Below are 17,226 nucleotides of genomic sequence, written 5' to 3' on the forward strand. Positions count from 1 at the left end.
ATAGAAATGTTTAAAATTTTGTCAATATGGACATGCAACTCGCATTTTAGCTCTGTAAAATTCTCCACAATTCACTCATTTTTTAATTATTATTTTTGTTTTAATGAAACCATGAGCACCTAACACCTGAAAATACACTGCCTGTGTGCCTGAGTGTTGCAGAACCTGTTTCTCAAAAAAAAATTATAAATATAATAAAAATCATTTGTGTAAATAGTTTAGAACAGCCACACTGCCTGCATGAGAAGCGCTGGTCAGACATCTAAACGGTGGCTCCCATTTTTTCCGCCTGCTGTACGCAGTTTTTTATAGCAGAAACGGACGGTGAAGATGGCCTTTTGATAATTTACTGACTCACCTTTTATTACAGTTTCAATGTCTTTATCTGCCACAGAGAGGAAATACAACCTTATCTGTTTTACTCAACGTTCCTTTTTCGTTTCAAAATAAAAGTTCTCTAACAAGGTCTCTGTGGACAGAATCCCATCAGTTGTTGACACAAGGCATTTTTTATTGTGAAAATTTGCAGGACCGTGTTATTTACAATGCATATTAGTTGCATGACTTCATAAATGAGATCAATCAAATTTTTTTAGAAAATTTTTTTAACCCCTTTTTTTGTTTTTTTAAGGCCCTTTATATGAAGTCTGTTTTGCATTGATACGCCCTCATATTTTTTTTTTTTTCTGCACTCCTTAATGCCATTCAATTCAACTTTATTCGGACTAAAGAGAGTCTAGGTAGGTGAGTTATGTATACAATGTCGATTGGTTTTGGGAAATTAAGGGACCTAATTAGTGCACAAAAACATTAGGGAGATTATCTTTATCCCCTTAATATCCAATTTCCCCCTTTTAATTTCCCCTTAAGTTTTTCTTTAATGCTATTATAATAAAATATTCAGTATTGTCTGGAGAAGTTCTCTTGCTGTATCTTAATGTTCCATGCTCTTATTGAAGCTCTGATGTTTTTGAGCTAGATATTCAAACCTGAGTCCATTTTTTTTTTTTTTATTTTTTTTACTTTTAATCCAAACCATATCATCAAGTGGAAATTTTTGAATATTTTCCCCAAAAATTTTTATGGCATATATAGTATATTTTAAAAAAAATAATTTGATTTCACAAAAATTTTTTTTTAGGTTTAGTTTATTTTGTTTTTGGATGCCCATAAATTCAGGGTTTTTTTTTCATAGGGAAAAATGTAGATTATTGACATTCAGACTTACAGTAAAGGAAAAAAATCCCTTATACTGTGTGATTTTTAATGTGTGAAAGATAATAATTATATGCCTTACTTTTTTCCCATAAACACTGGATATATTAAGCACAACACAGCGTGACCTGCTGAAGCTTTTGCATTGGCCAAGATTTGAAGCTGATAGAGGTCATATTGAGCAGAACTCTGCAGTAGGAAGTGGAGCAGTGAAAGTTGTGCGGGCCAAGCGGGTTGACCTCATTTCCCTAAAACAGAGCCTCACTGGAATTAGCAGCTCAGAGATCGCCACTTGTCTTGTTAATGAGAAACATGATGTTAATTAACACTGGTTCAATAACGGCAGGCAGAAATAAACAGCTTCTGTCTGGCTTGTTGTTCTAATGAAGCAGTGACCAGCCACACAGTCACAGCCTGGTCTAACAGAAATACTTGAAAGGACGACGACCTCTTGACACAGCATTATTTGTAGTGATGACACGTAATGTGTTAAAAATGCGTGTCAATTTTTTTTTTTTTTTTTTTTTTTTTTGGACACTTGAATTTTTTTGCATGAACATCTTGAATTTACATTAAGTAGTATATTAGAGTGCCAAAGGGTGGAGAGGAGGTGGACAGATCAAACACACACAGAACTTTCACCTACGAGATGCTGTTTGTGTTTTATGGGAAACCATAAGTCTAAAGTTTAATTTTTTTAGGTTTACCTGATCGGTCAAGAATAAATTATCTTAATGAGTCAGGTCGTTTTATTATTTTGATTCACTTTCTAATTAATGTTTTTCTCAGGTTTTTTTTTTGTTTGTTTTTTTTTAAATTGTCATTGGGGGGAGGAGTGATATGTGCATACATGTACTGATGTATCTGTTTCTGCGTTATATGGACACGTGTAGACATGTGTTTTACATAAATAATTTATATAGTACATTCAATGCAATGTATTTTTATTTCATAGTTCTATTATGTTTTAAATTTATTTAGTGAAGTGAATCAAGGAATAATAACCGACCTGACTCATTAAGATAATTTATTCTTGACCGATCAGGTAAACCTAAAAAAATTAAACGTAGACTTATGGTTTCCCACGGGACACAAACAGCAGTCTCGTAGGTGAAAGTTCTGTGTGTGTTTGATCTGTCCACCTCCTCTCCACCCTTTGGCACTCTCTATACTACTTAATGTGTCAAGATGTTCATGCACGGAATTCAAGTGTCCACCGCAAAACAAAAAAAGAATCCTAATTGACACGCATTTTTAACACATTACGTGTCATCACTACATAATGCTGTGTCAAGAGGTCGTCGTCCTTTCAAGTATTTCTGTTAGACCAGGCTGTGACTGTGTGGCTGGTCACTGCTTCATTAGAACAACAAGCCAGACAGAAGCTGTTTATTTCTGCCTGCCGTTATTGAACCAGTGTTAATTAACATCATGTTTTTCTCATTAACAAGACAAGTGGCGATCTCTGAGCTGCTAACTTCCAGTGAGGCTCTGTTTAGGGAAATGAGGTCAACCCGCTTGGCCCGCACAACTTTCACTGCTCCACTTCCTACTGCAGAGTTCTGCTCAATATGACCTCTATCAGCTTCACATCTTGGCCCAATGCAAAAGCTTCAGCAGGTCACGCTGTGTTGTGCTTAATATATCCAGTGTTTATGGGACAGTAAGGCATATAATTATTATCTTTCACACACAGTCTCAAGATGTGATCACACAGTATAAGGGATGTTTTTCCTCTTACTGTAAGTCTGAATGTCAATAATCTACATTTTTCCCTATGAAAAAAACCCTGAATTTATGGGCAGTCCAAAAACAAATCCCAACCTTTTAATTTTTGTGAAGATCAAAAGTTTTTAAATATACTATATATGCCAGGTGGAATTTTGGGGAAAATATGTCAAAAATTTCCACTTGATGATATGGTTTGGATTAAAAGTAACAAAATAAAAAATAAAAAAAATGGACTCAGGTTTGAATATCTAGCTCAGTGTGAACATCAGAGCTTCAATGAAGAGCTGGAACATTAAGATACAGCAGAGAGAACTTCTCCAGACAATACTGAATATGTTTATTATAATAGCATTAAAGATACTTAAGGGGAAATTAAAGGGGGAAATTGGATATTAAGGGGATAAAGATAATCTCCCTAATGTTTTTGTGCACTAATTAGGTCCCTTAATTTCCCAAAACCAATCGACATTGTATACATAACTCACCTACCTAGACTCTCTTTAGTCCGAGATAAAGTTGAATTGAATGGCATTAAGGAGTGCAGAATGTTCAAAATATGAGGGCGTATCAATGCAAACAGACTTCATCAAAGGGCCTTAAGAAAAACAGAAAAAGGGGTTAGAAAATTTTCTGAAAATTTGATTGATCTCATTTATGAAGTCATGCAACTCCTGCATTGTAAGCAACACGGTCCTGCAAATTTTCACAATAAAATGCCTTGTGTCAACAACTGATGGGATTCTGTCCACAGAGACCTTGTTAGAGAACTTTTATTTTGAAACGAAAGCAGGAACGTTGAGTAAAACAGATAAGGTTGTATTTCCTCTCTGTGGCAGATAAAGACATTGAAACTGTAATAAAAGGTGAGTCAGTACAATTATCAAAAGGCCATCTTCACCGTCCGTTTCTGCTGACAACTGCGTACAGCAGGCGGAAAAAAAAATGGGAGCCACCGTTTAGATGTCTGACCAGCGCTTCTCATGCAGGCAGTGTGGCTGTTCTAAACTGTTTACACAGGCATGATTTTTATTTATTTTTTTTTTTTTTGAGAAACAGGTTCTGCAACACTCAGGCACACAGGCAGTGTGTTTCAGGTGTTAGGTGCTCATGGTTTCAGTTAAAATAACTGAATGAGTGAATTGTGGAGAATGTTACAGAGCTAACCATGCGAGTTGCATGTCCATATTGACAAAACTTTAAACATTTCTATTTGTATACGTGATCTAAGAAGCTAACTAACATTATCTCCGGCAGGGAGCCAGCAACACGGTTTTATACATCGAAAGTATAAAAATTAACTGCATGATAACCGAGCCTCTAATTGATACAGGCCTTTATTTTTCAAAATGTGTAGCCACACCGGGCTAGTAAAAGCGACTGGGCATCTAATTGGGACTAGGCTTTATTTCAGGTTTTATGGTATTTTCAGGTAATTACAAACTACTGAAAATATAGTTATGAATATTATATTGTATATCTGCCAATATATCCCCCTAAATCCTACACACTAGATAACCCGATGAAAGCTGACAAAAAAGTGTATCACACACACAACATCCCCAATACCTTTAAAAATAACTATTAAGATTAAATTTAAAATAAGACTGACATTATGTTTGACAGCAAATAGTGGATGACTAAATGTGATCCCAGTTCAATCCAGTAATGTCCTAAACCATTGTACCACCTGCATCAGTTTATCACAGAGAATGTCAAACAAGTGACAGGAGTTTATGTCTCTCAGAGGACAGATGCTCAGCACATCCAGGCTGTCCAGCGTTGGGGTCCAGGAGGCGCTGAGCGTCACCTCACGCATCATATCTGGATCATCCTCTGCCATAAAACATATCACCTCCTGATTTGTGAGTGCAGCTCTGCCATGTGGTTTGGTGGGAGGGCACCAAGTTTGAAAAGCATGCACAAGCACTCACGCAGCCCACACTGCAAACAAACACCCATACAACATCAATTAGCGCTCTATGAATATGAGTTAATGAGCAGCTCCGAGTGAAAGAGCACAGCCACACTTCAGAATAATGGCTGACGCCTGTTAGTCCGCCTGTCTCTGCTGCGGCTCACCAAAAAAACAAAACAACTAGACTGACAGAGGCATGAGCAACAGAGAATATTGTTTGATACAGTATCCTGTTTTAATCATACAGCAACATGTTTGAGTTGGACCTGAGCCCAACATACAGGGAGGAAATGTAAAAAAAAAAAAAAAAAAAAGTTTTCTTTTATTATTTCAAAACATGAAAACAACTGATGCTGGAGTTGTGTTTAAATCAATAATGTAAAGAGTTAAACATGCCAACACATATCAGTTGAGACATATATAACCTACAAACCTAATAATGTAGAACACGTAAAATAATAATAATAATAATAATAATAATAAAGAAAAACAGTAATTGGTCCTTGTTTGAAATGTGTGTGACTGATTCATATTTTTTTTGTTTTATTTTTCTTTGTCCCTTTGAAACTATAATTTAATAATATCAATTAATTAATCTTAAAAATCTCTCTCTTTTCTCGATTTCTTGCCAGTGAACATCATATATCTATATTATAATCGTCTCCGCAAAATATCACGGTTCCACATCATTTCACAATTACTGTTATCATTACTAGATACAATTATTCTTAATGGAATTAAAACTGAAGTTTGTTTTGGTCCATCAAATATTAACTGAAACTTAAAACCTTTTTTTAAATGGAAGTAGGTATAAAAAAAAGTCTGACAGGCAGTTGGGGAGGAAAGGAGATGGGTCAGGTTGTGTATCTTTTTTAGTACGTTACATAAGCAAATGTACCATTAATGTTTATACCACAGTATACCTTGAAACCATTACATCATTGCAACTCTTGTATGTTTTCCTTCAAACGTGTGATTTTTTTCATTTCCTTTTTTTTTTCTTTTTAATGTTTGGCTTTTTTTGTTTGTTTGTTTGTTTTGCTTTTTTCTTTGTTTTGCTTTTTGTTTAAATTTTAGCCAGTTTTTTTAAATAGAAAAAATAAAACAATAATTGGCTTTTTTTTAATTTAATATAATTTTTCCCTAAAAATGTTCTCTTTTTTTAAAGAAACCCATGCATTTGGATGGTGTGTTTTATTAAAAGTAATGACAGTGGTTATTTTATGTAGATAGATAGATAGATAGATATAAAGCAGGTTTTCTTTATTAAACAATGGTGAAACATCTCATCCATAACAGGCCAATAATTGCTTTTGAATAACTGGATTATATGCCATGTAATTTTGCGCTCTGATTTTTATTCAGTGGGGACCAGTGAGCTAACAGCAGACAGTGATTTGTATTGTGTTCTTTCCTTCATGTGTTACGCTTCTTTTATGCTGCAGCCGCTTACGAAAGGAACAAAGGAATCATTCATTTTCCTAATGTGATAAAAAAAAAAAAACTAGTTCAACCAGTTTAGTTATCTGTGTATTGAAAAAAATAATCATTCTTAGGACTTCACAAATGGAAGCTTTTGTAATATATATATATATATATATATATATATATACACATATATATATATATGTGTGTGTGTGGATGGTGCCACTCTGTTGTGTTGTGATTGTTAAATCTGTTTAAAGGTTCAAACAGGAATGAAATACAGATACTTTAATGTTAACTTAAAGCAGATATGAGTAGTGGAGACAGAAATGGTAAATTTAATACTGCATGTGTGTGTGTGTGTGTGTGTGTGCATGTGTGTGTGTGTGTGTGTGTGCGCGCGCGCGCGTGCGTGTGTGTGCGCACATACTTAATGCCCCTCCTGAATAAGTCAGTGCCCCACTTAGCCCCAGTCAAAAAGTGTGCACACACACCGCTGAGCCCTGATCAATAATAATAACACGGTACTACAACAACCAGGTCACATGACAAGACAAAATAAACAAGGCTCTGCACAGATATATTGCTGAATTTTAGAAATGAAATAATGATGAGTTAAATAGCTTTGAATCAAATTCTACGCAGCCTGAAGGCTCTACAACAGATATGATAAGGCGATGTAAATAATACGTAATAAATCAATTTTGTATAAAAACTTGGACTTACATCATTTAAAACTGCTAAGCAGCGATCAGCTGAGAGAGAGACCAAAGGCCAAAAAACACTGCTTTATGCTTTATTCAAAGATAAAGGTCAAATGAATACCACAATAAGTATGGATGTGCTATCTATAATTACTGACATTTAAAAAAAATACTACAAATCAACTGGTAAAAATTAAACTTCTGTTTGGTTTAGATAGTGACATGATATTTGTGTTATACATAATAATAATAATAATAATAATAATAATAATAATAATAATAATAATAATTAAATAAACTCTTCAGAAGCCTACATCTAACACTGGTAAATCTAGCTGAATGTAAAATACATATGTATACCATGAAACATAATAACTTATACAACTGTAGGACTATATGAATGTGATATGTTAAATAATAATACTTGATTGCGCCCTCATCTGCAGCTCAAAGTAGCATCACGTGTGAAGCACTCCATACATCTGCATGGAGAAATGAACGAGACAAATCCACAATGAAATTAGTTGTTTTTTTTTCCCAGCATAACAATTTCGTTTTGAACTGGAGGATTGTGATTTTTTTTAAGTTTTATTTTATTGTTATTCTTTTTTGTTCTCAAAAAACCCTGGGTTGTAAATGTCAGGAATTATTCTCCACACACGGCCGTAATATTCAAATAAAAAATTACCAAAGCTGGACATACACGGTTTTCATGGGACAGCAGAGCACAGACACGGAGCTTGACCTTCAGCTGAGAGGATAATGATGACGATGATGATGATGATGATAATGATGTCTGACAGACAGCTCTGACACGGTGTCAGCCACCGGCCGCACAGCTCAAACAAAGGCTTGTAGCTGTACTGTAATTCAGCACATTTTAATTAAAAACAGCTGAAATCTAATGAAATCAGTTGTTTTCTCCTGGTGATCGTGCCTGTTTAAAGGTGTCACGAGGATCTTTTTGCCTGCTATCCATGACGCTTTGGAGGCGTTGTTTTGCTTCCACCTGAGTCCTGTGATCAGATTAGGAACTGGATTTAATCCGTGCTACACTGCGCCCTTTTCATTATGACTAATGTAGGATCTATTGGCTGAATCTGACAGATGTCTGAAGCTCGGCCATCCGACCCGCGTGATACTTTCACTACTGGTAAAGCTTTAGCGCGAGACTGAGGGGGGAAACAGGTGGAGACACGAGGGCAACAAATTCAGGTCATAGCCTCCTTTTTTTTTTTTTTGTCCTCCGCCAGTTGTTAGAACGTGTTAAAAAAAATTTTTTAAAAATGCGAAAAGTGGAAAATTTTGATAAATAAGGAGCAAAGGACATTTTTAATTAAAATTGTACAAGATCCATTTATTTAAATTACTTCTTTAAAAACAAATTGTAATGTTTGATTGTTTTTTAAATGTATTTATTTTAGCCTTTTAGTCTTTAAAGACAAATTGCTGAAGTGCTACAATAATAGCCTATCACGTTCAGTTTTTGCACAAATAAATTTCATTTGCCTACCAATAATAATTTCCCATAAAAATACATTTTTAAAAAAGCAGAAAAAAAATAATTTATTTACATTTATTTAACATATTTATGCCTAAAAATAGATACATTTTAACTTAGCCTTAAATCAGTCAAAGCAGAACAGATGCTGCTTAAAGACAAGAACAATTTTGCCAATAATGTTCAAAAATCTATACTGCACATATTACAGGTTATACTTCACTGTTAGGCCTATAAACAGCATCAGAAGCAAATGACAACAATTCTAAAACTTCAATATCTGGTCCAACCATCTGTTGTATGCGGCTGCTGTCCTCTGTCCGTACATACTGTGCTGGGATGTCCGGGAGTCTCTCTCGGCTGGACTGATGAAAAGCTGCCGGTGGCGGAGAGACAGCAGCAAGACAGCCTCCGTCCAGGAGCCGGCAGCTCCCCGCAGCCTGTCCTCTGCCTGCTGAGAGTCACATTAATGAGTCTGCAGTGTGACAATACCGAGCAGACACAGTGTGCAGTAACACAATGACCCTGACTGATGAGCCAGCTGTTGGTGTGCCGGGACGGTCACATGGTGGCCGGCAGCGAGACTGCTGAGGATGCACGAGCACACTGAAAGTCAGGAGCATCGGTGTGTGGAGCTGCACTGACACCTGCTAGACAAACAGTGGTACTGCAACACGAGCAGGGTGCTGCCTTCACGTGCTGCTCGGAAACTTCAGCCTCACCTCTCAGAAGTCGTTTTCATCTCAATATCTGAATTTAGGAATTTAGATTAGCAGATTTAGCATCTTGTATTTAATCCTTAAAACCTGACCAAATTGGTTTACCTTCTTTTTTTTTAAGTGATAAGAAAATTACTTATATAATATAGATATATAATAATTCTATAAATAACAATAACATATAACATGCAGATAAAAATAATATAGATATTTAAATTTATGTTTACAAACACACACACACACACACACACACACACATACATATACTTATCATTTATTTTTGATTTTTTTGGGGGGTGGGGGGGGTGTATTTTCAGGCAATTATCCTGAGGAGGACACGTCTCGCAAGTTGCTCATTGCATTCCCCACGTTTCAAATAAATCAAACCAGTTTGCTCAGTTTTCAAAGGGTCAATCACTTCTCAAAACCTACACTGACATACGTTTTCTTTTCTTTTCTTTTTTTGGGGGTAAATCTTTTGTCTAGTTTCTATCGAATGATTATTATTATTATTATTAATTTAAAATAATAATAATCTTCTGTATTGGTTTTCCTGGTGTCTGTTATTCCCTGATCACCGATGGAGGCGCTAACAGACAGGCGATGAGCTCTGGGGACAACATGAACCTGAAAGTGAAAGTTAATCGCAGCTCCTCTCGGTGTTCACAGACTTAACGCGGTGCTGCTGCAGCTTCACAGGAGCTCTGCAGAATGGAGGTAAGTTTCACATATTTAGCCCACATTTAGAAACAGACTTAACCAGGCTGAAGGAAGGTGAGATGCGGCAGGAGCAGCAGAGTATGTATTATGGTCGGTCAAGTTTGGTTTTACGAGTCGGTTAGTGAGCTCACTGCTGCTGTCGTTGTTTCTCTGGAAAATACATAAAAACGTTTCTGTGAATTGATCTCTTTTTAATTGATTCAGTCACAGAAGCAAATTACTATGATATGTTCTATTTTCTTCAGGGAGAAGATTAGACTTTAAGGTGAAAAGTGCTACAGTTTGCAGGAAATCTGAAAAGTAAGATTTCCGGTTTTGGCGTTTGACCTTTAAAATAAAAGCTCGTCAATCCAAATGAAAACCATGAGCCTCATACATTTTTCTGTTGCTCATCAAACACATCCCATAATATACACGTGTCATTTTTCAAAGTTAGCGTACAACTGAAAAATGTATAGGGGTGAAAATAGAATTTCTGTTACCAATATATAGAAAACATTGCTTGACAAAATAAAAAAAAATACTCCAAAGGGTAGGTTGTCATACATGTTCAGCAAACAAGTTTACAAAACATATTTTTCATAGATTAACTTCTTTTATTGAAAAAATAAATAAATAAAAAACAAGAAATTCAAATGTAAGAAAGTCAGATGATTTTATATATATATATATATATATATATATATATATATATATATACAAGGAGAAGGGGAAAGGGAAAGGATAAGAGAAGAGAAGCAATACATGGGAAGAAGTTAATTGGCCGTTTAACGTTTGGCCTGAATATTTGAAGAAATAAGTAAAAGGTACAAGAAAATATCCGGAAAATAAGCAGAAAAAAAGAGCAAAAACATTAAAACAAGCAAACGACCTGAAAAAAAGTGCAAAAATATATAGTTATAAAAAAAATATAGTTATATATTACATAATAATATAGTTTATATATAGAGTGGACATTTGCCCCAAGTATTTAGATAGCTCTTTAACTCTACCCCTTTCCCCTCATCACTAATTTCTAGGTCATTTTACTATTTAATAATTTATAGCAGATTTCACTCGTAGATAAGATCTTGATCTCAGTATGACTCTCTGATTAAATAAAGTGTATATCTATATTGTAATTTGGGGGACATTTCTTGTTGAGTTTGTCATTGTTTTTTTTTATATATAAAAAAAAAAATTTTTTAAAAAAAAAACCAAACCAATTTGCTGACTTTAAACGTTTAAAATGCTTGTGAAAGGCTTCTGAAATGTACTGTTAGTGTAAATAATAGACTGAAAATAAAACTAGTGAACTCTGTATTCAGACTGAAGTGGGCCGACAGTTTTAAGATACCCTGCTAAAAAAACTGGCTTTACTGTTTATTTATTTTATTTTTTTTTTTGTGAAAAAAAGGTCATAAGCAACAAAAAAGAAATGACCCAGATGTTCACAAGAAATCTGTGAAGAAAAAAAAACACAATAGAACAAAACACACACACACACACACACACACACAAAAAAAAAAAAAATAAAAGCAAGATATGACCTGGAAAAAATGCTTAAACAATATATTGATTCTGGAAAATTATGAAATATATAAATGTCAATATTGTTCACGGGACAATTTTCCGTAGCTTTTTAAAAAATAGTAGTCTCCTACATCCTACATTGGCACAGTAAACAAGTAAACTTTACTTGTTTACTGTGCCAATAATACCGTCCTCTTTGGTGCTTACGGAGTAAATTGAACTAAATGATTGGATTGTTGAGAATCTTATCAAGCTAACAAAGTCTGTAGCATGTCCATATTGATAACATTTTAAACATATGTACATATTGTATGGGTGATCTTCAGCAGGTAGCCATTAACCCAGTTTTATACATCCAAAGAACTTGTATAAAAATTAACTGCATGGTAACCAGATCGAGCCTCTAATTGAGACAGGCCTTTATTTGTCAAAATGTGTCGTTTTAATTGGGACCAGACTTTTATTTGAAGTTTTATTTGAAGTTTTAAAGTATGTGGCATGCTGCATTTAGATGGAGGTATAGTATGTGGCCAATAGCTAACTTCAGCTGCCATGTTTTGTTGCAGTTCATCACAGATGTCTCTGTCATCATTGATGAAGCACTTTACAAAGACCAGCGAAGATTAATAAAGATTCTTCAGCCTTACCGCCCTGAGAAAAAAAGCTTCCTGCTATGTCGTGAGAGGAACAATGGAGGAGCTGGACAACCTTCGGGCCAAATTAGTAGCCGAGAGGCGTCATTCCAGTCCGCTCAGCCGGAGACGAACCAGTCAGCGAGACACTTCACCCAGTATCAAACCTGTGGAGGTATCTGGGCTTATTATGGCTTACATTGATCAAAAATGTTCGAAGGAACTTAAGAAAATTCAAGGGACCAGTTTTGTCATTGAAACACAGCCTGACCTCAGAACAGTGCACAGTAAACCTAGCACCACAGTGTGGGTGACTTTCAGACCTAAACATGTGTCTGTCAGCCCTGTTCGTGGCGAATTCGTCAGACAGCGATTCGTCACATTCTACCAGAGGACTGCGTCTGACCTGCAGGTCACATCGGTCCCCTCCACAGCGCACAGAGACCTGCAGAGGACATTTCCGAGCCTCCTCTTTAACCCCAGCCACAACAGATCGGAGGTCACAGTGACCGGGCCTTTTGTGCACATCGCTAAACTGAAAGAGTTCCTGTCACAAAATATGCAGAGCTCAAGCAAGAGTCCAGCGAAAAAAGGTCCAGCACGCGCTCCAAGCAGCAGGACCCCACGTCCTCCATCCACCCCCAGCACACACCCTGAGGAAGAAACATGTGTCATCTGTATGGAAGTGATGGTCAGCGCAGAGAAACAGACTCTGCGGTGCAAGCACTCGTTCTGCAGAAGCTGTCTGAAAACTGCTTTTGACTACAAGCCTGCGTGCCCGACGTGTGGAGAGTTATACGGCACTCTGAAGGGGACGCAGCCTGAGGGAGGCAAAATGGACGTCAGCAGAGGCTCTGCGTCTTTACCAGGATATGAGAAATACGGAACAATAATCATCCATTATTATATTCCAAGTGGCATCCAAAAGGTAAGACTACAGATACAACACTGAGCTATTTAATTTCTACCTTTGAAACAGTAAATGAACTCAAAGTTAGGGTTGCAGCGGTATACTGCTTTTAACCCTTTTCTCACTGCGGTATGAAAGTTGACAGTTATTATATAATATATGTTTGCTTATTTAAGGTAATGACAAAAGTGTATCTGGATCGAGAATTGCGCCTTTTTTTAAGTTATTTTGAAAGGGAACATTTTTTTACACATGGTGCCGTTAACCCTTTGAAACCTGAGCAAGTTGGCTTGTTTTCTTTCAAAAACACAGGAAGACGTTACAAGCTACGAGTTACAAGACAGTTATCTGAAATTTATAAAGAAAAGAAAACAATACAAATAGTTGTTGGGGTATAGAATTGCTTCTTTTAAAGTCATTTTGAAATGGGACACTTTTCTTTTTCTTTTCTTTTTTTTTCTCTTATTAACTCTTAAAACTGAGCAAGTTGTCTTGATTTCTTTAAAAACATGGGAAGAGGTTAAAAGCTAAGAGTTGCAACAAAAAAAAATTATTGATAACTAAAAAAACAAATTATAAAAAAAAAAAAAATATTAAATATATAGATACAATAGTATATTACTGTGTAATAATAATGGGCATTTTTCCACAATTTATTTTTATTATTATTATTTCTAATGATTTTTTCTCTATTTCTCTCTCTTAAAGCTAATTTTCAGGTCATTTTTTCCTAATGTATTGCAGTTTACGGAATATCTCTTGCTAAGTTGCTTGTTGCCTTTTTTTAGCCATGTTTTCAAAAGAAATCAAACCTATTGTCTCAAGTTTCAAAGGTTTAAATGCACATGAACGGAGTCTGAATGCAGTGCAAGAAAACCAGTGGTTGTTTATTTTTAACCAAAGGGTTAAAACAGTTGTTTCATGTTGCAATTGCAGTAATAATTACATTGTAACTAATGCACAGCAAAAAGAAACTACTTGTTTTAATTTTTAAAAAGTCAGTGTCAGGGCTACCTTAAGTTTTTAAGCTGACTGAAGTAGAATCATTGGAAAATTACCTCAACTCATTTTCTCAAATTCATTCAATTCAAAATTTTAAGGCAGCCCAGACACTAGCTTTTTAAAGTTAAAAAAAAAATTAGCTTCTTTTTACTGTAAAAATAATAATAATTATTATTAAAATATTTTCTAATACCACGATACCAAGATACCAATATTTTCTGAGACAGTTATGGTACAATGAAAACTTTATACTGTTGCAACCCTACTTGGGACACTTGCTAGCTCTTCCAGGAGCTCCCAGCTGCAGCTGACAGAGGACATCAGAGAGTGGAGCTGCCTCATCACTGATGAATGGAACTTATTTCACATGATAACAGGGGAGTATCAGGAGGGATCAACTGGAACCACCAGAAGCATCCCAGTGAGACTCTTACATGACTGGACAGTCAGAGGATCCAGTCCAGGGGTGTCAGACTCACTTTAGTTCCTGGGCCACATACAGCCCAATATGATCTCAAGTGGGCCAGACCAGTTAAATCATTGCAATGAGATGCACATTGTTGGCTTTTTTGCCAGTATCTGATCTGTCCATATTTTTGGTAGATTTCCCATGTGAATATATGCACTCATGTTGTTCCCCCTAACTGCAGAGAACATCAAGTCTCTCCGGTAGTGGAATTAACATATTATGCTATACTCATTAAAGTCCCATAATGCTAGCACCATCATTTCAACCCGTCATATTGGCAGAAATGCTCATTTCGGGCCAATAATTCATTTTAAAGCCATTATCTGCTGTTAGCGATGGTGCGCCGATATTGTTGTGCATCTCTACCACTGCATCATAACCTCTAAATAAAAAAATCACCTCCAAATGATGAACAGTCTGAGATGTTTTAAGAAATTCAGCCAGTGAGAGGTAGTCAGTCTACCTTACTACTTAAAGCTGCCTCCTGTGTGTCTGCAGCGGGAGCATCCTAACCCCGGGCAGCCGTATGAAGGCGTGTCCCGCACAGCCTACCTGCCAGACTCCCCTGAAGGCAGACGGACCCTGAAACTGCTGAGGAGAGCCTTCAATCAGAGAGTCATCTTCACTGTCGGTCGCTCAACCACCAGCGGCAGAAACAACGTGGTCACATGGAACGATATTCACCACAAAACTGCCACACATGGAGGACCTACTCAGTAAGCACTTTTATTTAGCTACATTACATTGAAGTGATGTGTATTTATGTACTGCTAAATATACAGAGTGGGCCTCTGATGTAATCACACAAACAATGTATTGTGCGAAATAAAAACACGGCATTCATTCATTTATATATATATATATATATATATATATATATGTGTGTGTGTGTGTGTGTGTGTGTGTGTGTGTGTGTATCCAGTGGTATTCCGATCCATTACATCCTTTACTTAATTAAAAGTACTAATACCACCCTGTGAAAATACACTTAAAGTCCTGCATTGGAAATTACACTTTAAAATAAGAAAATATAATCAGGAAAATGTACTAAAGTACTAAAAGTAAAAGTACACAGTACAGAAAGAAAACAGAAGAAAACAACACATAACTAAAAAAAACACACAAAAAAACTCAAAATTATTTTGATTTTAGGGTCATTTTTAACACCATAAAAATTGAATTATATATATAAAAAAGAAAAAAATACAAAAAAACTAACAAAATATTTTTTTAAAAAAAACACCCTTAACCCTAAAAAAGTATAAGGAGAAAAAAAAACATGCCATAAAAAAATGCAATATTATAACATCCAAAAACCTCAGTACTATTTAATATAAAAAAAAAAAAAAAAAAAACCCCAAAACTCAAAATTATTACAAAAAAAATTAGAAAATGACTCAAATGTTTATCAAAATAGTTGGCAATTAATTTTCCAGGAACTGACTGATTGGCTTATCAACTAATTATAGGAGCAGTACTTGTATAAACTGTTTGGTAGTTTTATTTATAATAACATCATATTATTATACATTGTATTTTATAAATCCTTCTTATATTTTTCAAGAAAAAAAATCTTAATTTGTAAAATAACTAAAGCTGTCAGATCAGTTTAGTGAAGTAAAAAGTACAATATGGAGTGGAATAAAATAAAATACTCAAGTAAAGTACAAATACCTTTAAATTCATACTTAAGTACATTATTTGAGTAAATGTACTTACATTACACCACTGTATCTTTGTATTTATGGCAAGAATGCTTAATGTGACCTAAATGTAATTATCAGTGCAGAAATCTGATATGATTTCACAGGGAGAACAATATAGGGTTAATGCACATCACTATAACTCACTGCATGTTCAGACACTGTCCATATGAAATCACTGAATTTCTGTTATTGTGTTTGCAGCTATGCATATCCAGATCCTTATTATCTCAGCCGAGTTCAAGATGAACTGAAAGCCAAGGGGATCGAATGAGTCACTTTAAGGTTTGTCAACACATGAATATAGAATTGTAAGGACATACTGAATTATTTTACGAAAAAAAAAAATGGGGAGAGGGGAATATGGCACAGAAAACTATGAACCAGGAGAAATAAATAATGTCATTCTACAGGGCTTGCACAGTCATGGAAAACATGGAAAAATCATGGAATTCAACAATCTTGTTATTTTCCATGTCTGGGAAAGTCATGGAATCAGTAAGATCCTATAAAGTTTTGGTAAAATCATGGAATGCTGTTGTGTTGAAGAAAATGGTTTAGTAATCCTGCAATGGTAACCTTTAATATAATGTTATATAACAGCAAATGTATTTTCTGTAGCTGTTGGTGTAAAGAAGCTCTAATATGCGCTTATTGTGATGTTTGGTTTACCATCTCTCTCCACATTCTGCCTCTCTCCAGCTCTACACCAGCTACAACTATGTTAGAAGAATAGAATAGTTGAATCTGGCCTGTTTGACTGAGAGAAAACCAACTGTGATTTAACATGTGGGGTCATGAATCTCAGAGTTATCATTCCTATACTATGCACCACTACTAATTTAAGTTACACTATATTTCTTGGATAGAGCTATTTTAGTGATATATATTGTTAATGATTATGGAAATATTATAATTGCTCCTTGAAAAGTCATGGAAAAGTTTTGAATTTTTTCCCATGAAAATATGTAGGAATCCTGACTTTAATATACGTTGATGTTATGATAATAATAATAAAAATTAAAGCTGCAAGCAGCGATGAACAGGCCCTCGCACCCCTATGCAAGT

General features: G+C 35.4%; 1 protein-coding gene across 1 annotated transcript; it reads left to right on the forward strand.

Annotated features, from left to right (window-relative positions):
- Positions 1-12,106: 12,106 nt before the first annotated feature.
- Positions 12,107-16,485, forward strand: LOC121944869 (probable E3 ubiquitin-protein ligase DTX3). The gene is made up of 3 exons (XM_042488807.1): positions 12,107-13,002; positions 14,954-15,171; positions 16,363-16,485. Exons 1-3 carry the CDS (start codon positions 12,133-12,135, stop codon positions 16,430-16,432), a joined length of 1,158 nt encoding a protein of 385 aa, XP_042344741.1. The 5' UTR covers positions 12,107-12,132; the 3' UTR covers positions 16,433-16,485.
- Positions 16,486-17,226: the final 741 nt, after the last annotated feature.

The sequence above is a fragment of the Plectropomus leopardus genome, chromosome 6 (genome assembly GCF_008729295.1).
Source record: "Plectropomus leopardus isolate mb chromosome 6, YSFRI_Pleo_2.0, whole genome shotgun sequence".
In the NCBI taxonomy this organism is placed as follows: Eukaryota; Metazoa; Chordata; class Actinopteri; order Perciformes; family Serranidae; genus Plectropomus; species Plectropomus leopardus.